Genomic DNA, 13,847 nt, shown 5'->3' on the forward strand with positions numbered 1-13,847 from the left:
ATTTGCAGTAGATGGGGCGCAAAGCTTTAATTAACTCTAATATCACACATTCAGTCTCGACTGTCACCCACATCACGCGTGGCATTTTGTACCAATATCATCCTCAACTGTGCTCAGCTAGAAAGATTGTGTTCCAAGTTCATGATCACAATTTCATGCATCTCAAAATGAGCGATATGTAGTTTATAAGAAGCTGCGATATATTGACGCCAGTGAATTATCTTGATGCCGTCTTTAAAAAGCTTTAATGAAGGCATACATCGATGCTGCTCCGTGATCGCTCCGCAGCTTTAATGCAAAGGAGTTCCAGTGCTGTTGGCTTCTTACTGAAAGCAATGTCTGATCTTGGTAGTGTCATTGTATCAACAGTCATTGGTGAAGCTTGTAACATGGGGAGGGAAGAGATGAAAAGTTTGGGGATCTATTTAAAATGGAAGGAGGCGGTTATTGAGTAAATAATTCAACCTCTCGTTCGTTCTAATCTTCAAAGGATTTATTGGACAACAGATTTCAAGTTTTAAAATACTATAAATAGGAGAACGCATACACACACCTTTCAATAACACTTCTAAAATGCAACATTACAGAGCATTCCTTACAAACACAGCAAATGCCATTTTCACAGATGAGTGCCCTCGCACGTCATTTCAACATTTTAATAGCTCAGGTATGGAGCAATTCTGATGCAGATATTAGTAAAGAGTAATGTTTAATTAAACCAGGTTTGAAGATAAAGAGCTCAATACATCCTATAGTTTATAAGCCTTTGCCAGCCATAAGCTACTGCTCTTCCTAATCCTCTTTCACATAACATTATTGCATCAGCACAGCTGAACATTTTTGCAGCATTTATAAAATTAGCAAAGAAATTAACTGTCTGTACTGTGGCAAATAGGATTTCCAAGTTCTTGCCGTGTGATACAGCATACCCAGGCTGCCACCTACAGTACAGTCTGAGAGAGGAACTACAGCCCAACAGTTCAACATGTGTGGCTCCCCATTTTACACTCCACAGCCATTCAAACTTAATTGTCAAGGCTCCCTCTAATATCCTTACAGGAAATTTGTTAAAATCCATTATTAAATAAATACTGAAATAATTTCATTTTGACTCAAGACTGGCAAAGGATTACACATTTATCCTTCTCACTCCTATTCACATGTGGAAGAGCCAGTGTTCCCTCATCATTTTGACATTATGACAGTTGATTCGACGCTGCTTTTATTTTAAACCATGTGCGATTTTAAAATGGTTACTTTATTCCAAGAATATATATATATATATCTATACAAATTAGTATATCCCCAAATGTGATATTCATTTTACTTTAGTGAGACTGAAATTATATTAACAGAAAAATGAGAATTTTCTATACGAACAACCTTAACAGTGGAACAACAGTGGAGTAGCAACAAACCAAGAATTGAAAGTGATTTTCTAAACAAAAACATTTGCACCAATTTTTTTTTCTTTTTTTTCTTCAAATGGTGTATAGACAAAATATGGCTTGGTACACATCCTTCCTAATTTGAGATCTCTTCTGTTATCTTTCCCATGAGCACAAATTATACATAAAAAAAGTTAAATTTTTAAAAGGAATATTAATACAATAGAAATAATGACAATTTAGTAAAAAAATAAATAAATCAAATAATCCCCTTTAGGATCATTCAAAGCGTCTTTTACTTCTTCGCCTGAACAGTTTTGAGATTGAGGATTTCCTTTCATTTTTGGCTTTCTTCACTCCTGTTCTCAACAAAACCAGTATATTAACAACTCAAATCAAATTGAAACAGAAAAAAAAAGACATTTTATATGTTGCTTACCAAGGTTTTGCATCATTTTATTCAACTGCTGATCTTCCTCCACTTCCCTGAAATTAGCCAAAAATCAAACTAAGCACTGTCATATCTTTTTACCACATCAATCTTTAAGATTAACTGCATTGTACTTAAGAATTAATTAGAAGATTGATAATGTTACCTCAGCCTGTCCTCGTCGAGACCATCCACAATTGCGTTTCTGCCATCCACGATCTCCATCAATTTCTGCATTAGTTTCTTCTCCTGCCGTTGTTCCTCTCTGGACTTTAAATGATCTGTGACAATGTTAAGAACCGCATGTCGGAAAAAGAAGTAAGACAGATGCTGACAGGCAAAGAGACCGAGCGCTTACCTGGCTTCTCGAGCAGCCTGCGAAGTTCCCCCTCAACACCTGGCTGCTGCTGCTCCAGCTCTTGAGTCCTGGCTCTGAGTTTTAACATCAAATACTAATTCAAAACTCACATTATATCTAAAACTTCTAAACAATCCTAAAAATTTTGAGTTTCTCAGTTAAGTTTGATTTTTGTCCTAATGTTAAATGCAAGTAAAAGTACAAGCAATGAGGGAAAAATCTTTAAAGAAAGTATCAGGTAAAATAAATAAGGTTTGGAATTAATATAATCAAATTGGGGCAGGGATAGCTCAGTAGGTAAAGTGGGCGCCCCATGATCGGAAGGTCGGCGGTTCGAATCCACTTAACGGCTACCCTGAGGTACCCCTGAGCAAGGTACCGTCCCTACACACTGCTCCCCGGGCGCCTGCTTAGTGGGCTGCCCACTGCTTCACTGAGTGAATGGGTCAAATGCAGAGAAAAACAAGTAATTTCCCCATGGGGATCAATAAAGTATCCATTATTATTATATAAAGAGAAATCCAACTTTCAAGTCTCAAAGTAAGAATATTGTTCAAAAGCCTTTTCTAGTGTAAACAAATATTATCCAAATGAGTAATAATTCCCTGAATAATGGAGAAAGGGTCATTTAATATTCTCAATCTACATCGATCCTTCAATAATACTCACATGTAAATGAGCTCTGATTCTTTCCTAATGAACATTTGTTTTTTTCGAATGAGGTTAAACCAGTCGACCATCAGTGGGTCCATCAAGATGTCACCTTCTCCATCTGCAAAACAAGTTAGTAGCACTCAGCTGAATTTATTCAAAAGATAAAATAAAAAGTTTTATAATCACTGATGTGTATATATTGTAGTAAATCAAGCAATTATAATCACTGACTAGATGTTTATTTAACAAGCTCATAACATTTATCATTTCACGTAAGCCAAATATTTTGTGCTGTTCTGATGTTAACTGATATACTCCAAGAGCAAACTTAAAAAAGATAAAAATTTAAAAAAAATAAATAAATAAAAAAAAAAAAATACCCCACTTGAGCAGACTCAACCTCACTGTTTGCAAGAAAAACATTAAGTAGAAATTAAGGGGGGGGTTAGGATATTTTGGCTCATATGCAGGTAGGTGGTTCTCAATTTTTATTAAGAGAAGAAGTGACTCACATCCTGGAACCACGCTGTCACCTTTATTAAGACACTATGTCACAGCCAACAATCTTAAAATGGAGCTTAGCCTGCCAAACCCGAATCTATTTTTTTTTAATAATATCAAAATGTCACAGAACATGATGTTACAAAAAACCTGTCTATAGACACTTTATAGTTTGTCAGTCATCATTCCTGTGGCATCGACTTTAGAATATAATACAATGTTTTGTTGACAAACATCTTTTTGCAATTTACTCAAAAACCAATCCAGTAAAAAAAAAAAAAAATTAATGAATTACTAATTAAATCATTCACAACAATACTGCTTATATTTTTCCAAAGCTTTCATTATGTGGGGTTAAACTGGTGGCCACACATATACAAAGAAGCATTTTAAAATTTCATTTTCAGCCCTGAGAAGTTATATTATTACCCAGATTTTAAAGAAAATGTGAGAATGGATGAATTATGGATACATGATGCAGGGAACAATGCAATTTACCATCAAAGATGATTCAATATTTAAGGTTTTCAGGATACGGTGTATACTTTTCAGTATTGGTCCACCACAGTACTCCGACATGCACTGAAACAGTGCTTAAATTTGCTGCTTCACCGAGTCATACCCGAGTAGGTGGATCAATTGATTTTAGGCTGAATATTTTGCTAATCCTAATTAGCGACCAATCAGTCAAGTCACATTTACAACAGAGAGCGAGCTGCAGAGACAGAGGACAGAGCCCCACACATCCTGTCATTACCAGAACAAACATGATTTGATTCTGAACTGAACCTGAGTGCCAGGGTTTAGTTTTTATGCCAACAAATTCCAGTTGAGAAGTAGATGATCTCCTAGGTAGTGTGGAAATGATGTTAAATTCTGGCCAATTGACATGCTCAGGCTTCCTGGGTGGCATGTAGAAAGAAAAAAAAAAAAAAAAGCAATCGACCAGAATACACACATATAAATATATATATAAAAATTTATTACTATATCCAAGTCATGTTGACCTTGAGCAAAGCAATAAGGCCCCCTACTCCTACGACCTCAAAGGAGACGCAACATCCCTGTGGGCTAGCTGTGCCTCTCACCTCATTTGACTGCAGAAACACTAATAGAAATGGCATGCACCTCACACACACACACACACACACACACACACACACACACACACACACACACACACCCACACACCCCCCCCTACCTTCAGCTGATGGTGAGCACATGTGTGAAGCACCCAAGATACAACTCACCAATGCAGCAGAGTGATTCAGCAGTTCAAACAAAAATATGATGTCAAATTTTAGTTTAAGGTTATTGCAAGACACATTTTGCTTTAGAATATTACCTCATTCAAACCAACATAGCGGTGAAGGGTCTACCAACCCTCCTCTTGTTCAGAAATGGCCAGGTATTAAATATTACCTAGCTTAGTCCGATCCACATATACAGATGTCACAATTGGTCATATGCAGCGATATAGATGTTACAGATGGGATAGGATAAAATAAAATAAAAAAGGAGATACCGCAATAAAATTTAGTATAATCATCTTGCAGCTCAAACTTCTTGTTATTACACAGAAAATCCTTCACGTTTCCAGATAATCATACTTCAAGCAATGTGATGATTGTATGGAAAGATGTAGTAGCTTTTGCTTTAAGAGGTTATTAACATGGAATTAGATACAAATCAGTATTTTGAAACCCTGATTCCTGGTTTTTACATTACCATAGAAATAAGAAACTACAATAGACAATATGCCACAACATTAAACATAATATTTACAAATAATAATTATTATTATTATTGAAGGAAAAAAAGATAATATTTGCATTGTGACCTTGTGAATAAGGGGAAATGCTAGATCCCATAATCCCATCATCATAGTATGATAATACTATCCTGATATGGTAAAGCATCACCCAAAATAACCTTATGATTATGAGGTTACTACCACTTAAAAAAAAAATTTAAAAAAAATCACTGTATGAAAAATGTAAATGCACAGATGCAACGTATATGTATTCCTAACAAGTTATGATATCATTACCAATATACTGTATGATTAATTGGGTTTGCCTCAAAGGCATCTATGTTTTCATTGTATTGCCCCTAGATTTTGGCCCCTTATAAAATTTCAGTGTAATATTACTAAAGTAATTAGTAATGTAAGATATCACATGATATTCATTTGTAATCAAGATGTGGTAACTTGCCATTTCCATATCTTTAACTTATCATATCCAGCTTATTACCACACTACTGCTCTCACTTGTTCAGAAATAATATGGAACTACGCTGCAGAGTTAAGAGTGAAAAGCCAGCTACTAAATGTCTCATGAACCATGTCTGAAAGTGGACTATTGATTGCATTGTTTAATATTTGTATGTTTTTACAAGTAAAAAGGAGAAGTGGAAGACATAAAACGTACCTTCCTCACAGCTTCGAAGCTTCTGTTCCAGCTCCACACCCTCCTTCTCCAAATGAGCCAAGTTTGTCTCAATATCATTCAGCTGCCTTTCAATCTGCTCCATTGGGATATGATAAGACCTTACCTGGTGCAAAACAGAGAATTTAAGAGTCACTGTCAAGTAAAGATTATCGTAATTTGAAAATTCTGACTTTGGCCACTTTAATGTAAAGAAGGTCATCCATTTTTTGCTGGGAATGTAATGAAAGCATATTTGTAGAGCTGTTAATTAATCTCTTAAGAGACTTAATGGAGGGAACTTACAGAGGGTGACCTCATTTCAGTCCTGGAGGCGTTGGTGGGTGACAAATACTTTCCCTTTTTAGCAGCTAAGAGGTAGATAAAATAGGATTAGATAGTTCTTTCATGGCAGCTTTTTAGAAAAGTATTGTCACATATGACTTAACCTGTTTTCAGTAAAATAATTTTTTTTTAAATGTATTTATACACTTTTCATATGAAATCAACAAGAAATCTGAAATCATGTATATTTGGCTTTGATAGCTATTAAAAAGATGGGAAACAACCTGATGGATTTCCATGATTGGCTGGAAAAGTAGTTGAAGAGCTAATAGATTTCACAGCTGGCAGTCTGGGTGAGGATTTCACAGGCAAGCAACTCCCAAATTTAAAATCTAAAATAAAGAGAAGAGGCCTTAAACACTGCAGAAGTGCAGAGTTCACAAAATTTTGTTTTCATTTTGTTTGTTTAATATGGGAACTAATACAATAGGGTGTGTATAATTTTGTGGACGTTCAGAGCATACACAGGATGGGTCCCATTGGCTAGAGTGAGTCATTTAGCATTTCCTCAAGCAAAACCATGAGGTTCACATTTATAGTTTTCATTAAAATAAGCCAACTAAAACTGGCATAAAATTTACACAAACCACCAAGAATGTATTTCATTCTTTGTGTTGATGCTCTCGACTTCTCATACAGTCTAGATTATAGATAATATTTTTGGTTAGAACCCAATCACCCTACCCCCAAATTCAAAGTACATCTATTTTACCATCTTAATAGATGAAAGTGCAAATTTTCCACCAACTTCATAGTTTCATTATGTCGCTTTAGATTCTTCAAGAGCTTGAATAAGTTAGCCAAATAAATAAAATAAAATACACATACATTTGCTTTACTTGGGTATTGCTGCTCTCAGTGTGTATTAATTGATTCCATTAACACATGACTGAACTTTGTTATTTAAACATGAAAATGGCCAAGACAAAACAGCTTGAGTCACCAAAACCTTTACAGAGAGGTTCCTTGCAAGCTAGTTCTGGTTCACTTTGACATCAAACACTCAATTCATTTAATATATCAGCAGACAAATGTCTCTCATTATAATGCAAAGAAGCCTCTCACCTAGGATTTCAGAGGCAGGCTGAGGTTTCTGGGGACTGACTTCCCTAAAGCACGCAGGATCAAACAGAGCAAAGCTAACTCCTGGTGCTGCAGGTGTTTGAGCCAGAGGAAGCCTTGTTGGACTAATTGAGACATTAGATGGAGGTGTGGACATGAATTCAGCTTTATGATTTTCAGTAAAAGCTTCAGGTTCAGCATCTCTGTAAGATATAAACAAAGAAATGAACTTATTATTTTAATACAGAGGCATTAATCCGACACAGGTGAAATGTACTAATAGGTCAGACGAGTAACAACCTCACCTTAAATTTTGAAATGTTAAAAAGGTGATGAAAACAGTTGAGGAATCATCAGCAGGGGTTAGAAATGAGAAAATCTAGTGTTAAGGAGTAGGAAAGCAGGAGTTCAGGCCTTGCACTCCTCGGGACTTGTTAAGATGGGGGATAGAACTAGCGGCTCCACTTTGAGCCAGTCAGCAATAAAAGAGATGGACGAAGATGATTCTGCGTTCTGGAGAGTAAATAATCTGATAGGTCAGATGTATTTCAAGGCAAGTCTTTCAAGACATTCTGGTCCACTTGTGCAGCTTTTCAACTTTCAGCCGAGTAACTGCAAATACTTACTTTAGCCCGAGTTCGGTTTTAACAGGTTTTCTTTGCCACTCATGGTATACTGGATCTGCAGAGAAACGACAGAAAGTAAAATCAAAAATGAAAAATAAGATCATTATTGCTAGTCTCCAAAGACCATGAATACTTAGATGGGAAAACTATAACGGCATATCACTGCATTTAAGAAAGGACTTGCTTGATAAACAGCTGAAACAACCGTGATTAAAATGATGTTGATTCCAACGATTCATTTTTTCTTGCTGAAGCAGAAGGGCATTCCTCCACAAAGATCAACGATACTTTCCTCAATTCAAAGAAAGCGTTTCAAAATTTCAGAGGTGGTTCTTGTGCCTGTGATCGACATCGCCACCAAGTTTCCCAGCATCTCACTTGGCAGTCTTTTTCATAATCTTGCTGACAACAATAACACGAATCGCAATGATCACAAACGTCTAACTCTGCATTAACCTTGGCGAATAAAAAGCACAATGGTAAATCCGTCATTACACTTCACCTTATAATCTTGTGTAACTACCGTTTTAAAACTTTTAGAACGAGAGAAGATGGCGCATTGCAGCTTATGAGACATCTGCTTTGTCAGTGACGTGCACACTCGCGGCACTTCCAAGTTATTGTACACAATAAACAAAACAAACAAACAAAAAAAAAAAAAAAAAAAAAACTTCCCTCGACTCGTGTGTCACACTCGTCTAAACAGCTGTCAAGCGCACAGTTACTGGTTTCATTATCTAGGTACCGGTATTCACAGCACTCCAATAAAATGATTGCGCTCCACATTCTCGTCTGCACACAAGAACAAAATGATGCTTTAATCACTGACCTTGGCGTAATGTCCAGTCAACATATGGTTAATATTAGTAAGAAACAGACTTCATTTCCATGTCTGGAAAACTTCCATCAATGCTAAAAGTAAAAGTGACTGAAAAACCATTCTCAATAGACCCACCAGTAATTGTATTTCTGTCTACAAACCCACCGACAGTCAGAATGTGACACCCGTGCATGCACATCCATCCCAGGAGAATGACAGTTCAACTATGAAAGTTCATTAGTGTGAGACAGGAATTAAAATGTCAGCTATCAGCATGCGAGATGCACTGGTTTTATAAATAGGGCAAAAATGACAAAAGGGCTTTGTTTTCTAGGAATGTGAGAGACAGACTGAATGGTGGGGGTGGGTGGATGCTGGCTGGATGTCAAATAATGGATCAGACACAAGTAAAATGAATTTAGTGGAGCTTGCCTTTGGTGGTTTTGTGTACAGTTGTTGGCCCTGTGTTGTCTTTATTGATGGCCTTTAGACATGGCAATTCCTTATTGTTTGCCTGAGTGGTGGAGGGCTGTCCTGCGTAGTTTCCTGCTGAGGCTTGGCTGCATTTATCCTTTTTCAAAGCAGAGCTGTCAGCTAAACTTGGCTCATCACCAAACCTGGGGACAGAGAAAGCCCTCACCATCAGCTTTAAAAAAAAAGACTGTGGGAAAGTTTCCTTCAGAAGGACAGTGCATTCATGGCTAAAGATTGTATATTAATGCAATGCTCACCATCTCTCATCCGCCGATCGGATTGTAAATGGGCGTTTGTTATTATTGTTGTAGTTTTGCTCTGCTAGTTTTTTTCCAACCATTACCCTCGACTGGCTCTTTCGATCATCATCATCATCATCAGTCGGGACCTTTGGCCTTACTTGAACACTTGATTGCTCTGTTGGCTTCCTGTTGTTGACTTTGGAGATTTCAGTAACTTGTGGCACAGTCTGGAAAAACTTCTGCCGGGCAGCCTGTGTCTTCTGGGCTGAGGCCGTCCAGGACTGGGAGGTTGGAGTAGGAGCAACTGGTTTCAAAACATTATTCAGTGGGGCTGACAACACCGAAGGGGGGTGTGGTGAAGGCCGTTTTAGGCTGGCATCATTTAGTGGTCGCGCAGCTGAACTGGTGAGACCATTTTTGATCAGAGCCTCAGAGGAGGAAGTCTTGGAAGTGTTCTGGTGGGAGTTACAGATAAAAGTGTCTGGATCCGTCCCAGGTTTGTAACCGCCTACATGGAGTACGCTGGCGCACTCGCCACACCTGGTGGTGGAAGTTTATTAATATTAAATTATTAATGGAATAAGCCCCTGTGCAGGGGGAAAAAGCATCTATGAATATAGATTAAATTCTTACTTGAAACAGCTTCTGTGATAGAGCTTGCCTTCCACAAAGTGCCTCTGAACAAGATGAACATGGCCCTTGCATGAAACACATTTGCTATTGAGAGTCCCGTTTTTGTTGGGGTTTTCAGCCAAAACTACCTTCTGTGAAAAAGAATCAAAAGTGAGAAAACATTTATCCAGAAAGGTATCCCATTTCCCCTAGGATTCCTTTGGTGACCCACTGAAAATAAATGCTATGTTTAATCCTAAATATTATTCCTTTAAAAAGCAAAGGTGTGTAAAAGAAAGACGTTTTAACACACAGCCTTAATTTTAGCTGACTGATGACGTGCCGTTTGACATGACTACTGACCTGAGTAGAAGCTCTTGCCAATTTGGGTGAGGTCTGAGCTGTGTGAGTGGAAGGTAAACAACTCTCAGTGGCAGTTTTAGATACAAAGCTTTTGGCAACCACTGGGAGGTTTTTTTTCTCCGATGGCTCCTCCTTGGAGCCCTCTGCTGGCCTTTTTACACCTCCCACTGAAGACAGTAAAACATCATTAGTGTCAAAGAGTTGGGGGAAAAAAATATCTCAGCCTGTACATAAAAAAGAAATATATAAGGAAAAAGCTCAGAATTAAAGAGGATGAACTACTCAAATGCAGTTGCTAGGGATTTTTAAAGCAGACATATTCTCACTGGGAGGCCGTCCTTTGAAGTAGTTGTAGTACTGGGAGACGTAGGTAAGAATGCTCAGCCTGTCTGGGATCCTTAAAGCCACCATGTCCTCTGCATCTAACAAAGCTGGGATCCCCAGCTTCTCCTCTGCGATCTGAAAAGCCTTAAGAGAAAAAAATAAATCAAAGTTTAACCAACAGCCCCCAACTCCAACTAAATATGACAAACAAAGTAGGCATATCCAAAGCACTTTTTCCATGTAAAAGCATGGCATTGGCTGGGCTACCTCCTACAGTTACAGCATGTGTAAATATGTCACACAATACAATTTACTTTAAATAGACTGGCGGTATTCTGTGGCACAACCCTAGGAGGTTTGGAAAGGGCTCTATAATGAATGGCACACTTCCTGTGAGCTTGTAGGGATAAGAAAGAGGATGGGAAGAGCGGGATATCAGTGCATTGTTTAGGATCAGCCTGGATATGCTCATTAAATGTAAAGAAAAGCCTTACGGAATAGCAAGTGGGCATATATAAAAAGAAGGGGATACTGAGGAGTTTAAGTGGACAAAACCACAAATTTCAGCTCATGGGGAGGAAAACAAAAGTCTAACATGGTTATTTATTAAATTAAAATATATAGAATTTACTCACCTTTAACCCCACCACCACCCCCTATCCCTGTACATGGTGGATTTTCCTAAACCTCCAGTAATATAAAAATAAATAACAGAGTATCGGAGATAGGGAAAATGGGTGTTCAATCAGGAGTTGGGCCCATAGGTACAGAATAGTGGATGTTTTTGACTATGAAGCAACCGGTTGCTCTGCTGGCCTCCACTGTGAGATGTCTGTGGGTTCAGATAAGGGCAACAAGAGGCCCAGGGAACTCATAAACATCAGAAGACCTCCGCTGCTGGCAACAGGAGGAGGAGCATAGGCCAACTCCTCCATTGCAGACCATGTTAAAGACCCTGGAAATAAAGGCAGCTGGGATTAAAAAAAAAAATCGGTTTCCAATGACCATGTTCTCCTACAGAATCCTTCCTTCAATTACTTCTCTCGATAGGTCTTGTTGAACAAAAGGCTTGCTTTCTGTCCACGTGGCTTGAGCTGAACTAAATAGCTTAGGCTTTTAGAGTGTAAAAACACACCACTGTCAGGTAAAGGGGTGTGCTTTATTTCTAACACAAAACAAAATTAGAGCTTTATGGTGAAAATGAATTCTAAGAAGCAATTTCATACTAGATTGTACCTGAAATTAAAATCCAATTTATCATCCAGCCCTACCTGTAAGAAGCGTGACACCATTCATGAAATATAGAAAGGGTGTGAATTACCAGGTGCTCTCTCATGTTTCAGTAGAGGGAGCATCTTCAGCAGTGTATCAAACTTAACCTTGACCAAACACACAGCTCTTTGCCCACAAATCGTTTTGTTCTCATATACCATTCAAGATGTATGTATGTATCAGCAGTGTCTTCAAGAGAACAGTCACCATAAGGACCGAGTGGCAGACAACAGTAAAGCCTCATTCAAAATGAATAGACTTGAGAGCCTCTCCCCTGAGGTCAGGTTTGCTGCTGACACAGCCAAGATGATCGAAAACAACAAGGAAGTCGTACGGAGCGCGTACTGTAGCACACTTACTGCAGGGCCTGTAACCCTCAGAGGAAGCCGGCAAGAGGTTAGAAAACTAAATAATGGAGAGGTCCCAGCTGTGCTGCTCATGTCACGCAGGGGTTAACCGAATAGATGAGTTCAAACGGACAGAGCAAGAGCAAAGATTGAGAAAGGTTGAGTTTGACAGGAGTCTAAAATTAGTAGAGAGATATGGCTTTTGCTTAATCTGCTGTGCTGTGAAAATTGAAACAGCTAAATATTTGTCCAATCTGCTGCATAGATGCCAAGGCAAGAACAAACAGCGTGTTGCTGCGTGGCCCGTCATGTCTGGGGTTAATGAAGTGGATGTTTTCTGCTACACCAGATTTTGCAGTTTGTGTATGAAGTCTGCTCCTCTCAGTAAGACGAAGGCTGAACATCTTGACATCTTACCAGTCTGTTGTTCTCAAACACATCCTCCTTTCTGAGTGAGTCATAGTCTCTGGGAAAACAGGAATACAATGAACACAGAGAAGTTACCTCAACTACCCAGAATAGCTCTTTTACAGCATGTAGAAAAAAATATATGTTTAAAAGAAGAAAAAAAAACAGCACTGTGAAACTGGACAAATGACAATGTATTAATAAAACACAGAAATAAGAATAGGGATCACTTAAGTTAGTACTTATACAACTAACATATTAAAAACAAAATAAGGGTAAATTATTGGAGGAGGCAGGCTGTCTATATGTATTACAATTATTAAAGAACTTGACCAAACCAAAGTAAAGTAAAGTTTTGGGAGAAAAGAAAAAGTTTTCAATACTTACATCAGGTCCGGTCTGTACTTGTGTATTAGCGCACAAAAAGCCAACCCGTTCCTGAATGAAGTGGTCATGTTGGTGATGGCCACATCTCTGTAGCCCTCACATTGCATTTTACACCACTGCTCCAAAGCCTTGATGGCAGCCATGCTTGTAGCGCGACAGAACCACTACTGCAGACAAAGTGTGCAACAGGCAGGAGGTGTGACGGAGTGAGAGGAAAGACAGATATAAAACAGCGTGTCTCTGTGCTGGCTTTGACCGTGATCTGCGAACTGCAGCTGCGTCCTGTTTCCTTCTTTCACCTGCTTGTCTGACTCACAGACTCTGCGAAGTGCTGCTTGCTGCTGCTGGTGTGTGTTTCTCGGCTCATTTCACTAATTGACGCCACTGCCGATTCGTCATTCACGACAGTTGAAGAAAAGCTCATTCGGCTAAGGAAATAGTTGGCTAAGTCTGATGTTCATAATTCATGCACGTTTTAATCCCAGGAAGTGGATCATGCTGACCTATTATTTATTTATTTTCCCTGGGGTGTGATTATTGAGTTAAATGATGTTTAGAAAACCAAATGAAGGTTAAATCCAGTTAGTAGGTAGGTTAGTGTAATCTGTTATCAGACAGCACATGTTGTTATTTAGTGTTTTTAGATCCTCGTGCTTGTCTCACCTGACCTTCTTTTTTCCCCACAATTATGGCACATTTGAACCATCTTCTCTAATAGTCTTTATTGCATTTATTGACCCTGGTATGACAGCCAAAACGATGATCGTGGAATAAGCGCTTCTTGATTTTATTTTGCTGGTAAAAC

General features: G+C 38.4%; 1 protein-coding gene across 1 annotated transcript; it reads right to left on the reverse strand.

Moving 5' to 3' along the window:
- Nucleotides 1-1,078: 1,078 nt before the first annotated feature.
- micall2a (mical-like 2a) lies at nucleotides 1,079-13,506 on the reverse strand. The gene is made up of 17 exons (XM_085271712.1): nucleotides 13,043-13,506; nucleotides 12,665-12,713; nucleotides 10,631-10,772; nucleotides 10,305-10,471; nucleotides 9,963-10,093; nucleotides 9,345-9,869; nucleotides 9,046-9,230; nucleotides 7,794-7,848; nucleotides 7,171-7,370; nucleotides 6,330-6,437; nucleotides 6,067-6,131; nucleotides 5,764-5,887; nucleotides 2,846-2,948; nucleotides 2,177-2,250; nucleotides 1,985-2,099; nucleotides 1,828-1,874; nucleotides 1,079-1,747 (listed from the first exon to the last, which is right to left on the reverse strand). The coding sequence occupies exons 1-17, from the start codon at nucleotides 13,183-13,185 to the stop codon at nucleotides 1,668-1,670; spliced, it is 2,313 nt and encodes a 770-aa protein (XP_085127838.1). The 5' UTR covers nucleotides 13,186-13,506; the 3' UTR covers nucleotides 1,079-1,667.
- Between the last annotated feature and the right edge of the window lie 341 nt (nucleotides 13,507-13,847).

This window comes from Mchenga conophoros, linkage group LG4, assembly GCF_057382185.1.
Source record: "Mchenga conophoros isolate Kocher_MC1m ecotype Shallow Benthic linkage group LG4, M_conophoros_male_GT1.1, whole genome shotgun sequence".
Lineage (NCBI taxonomy): Eukaryota > Metazoa > Chordata > Actinopteri > Cichliformes > Cichlidae > Mchenga > Mchenga conophoros.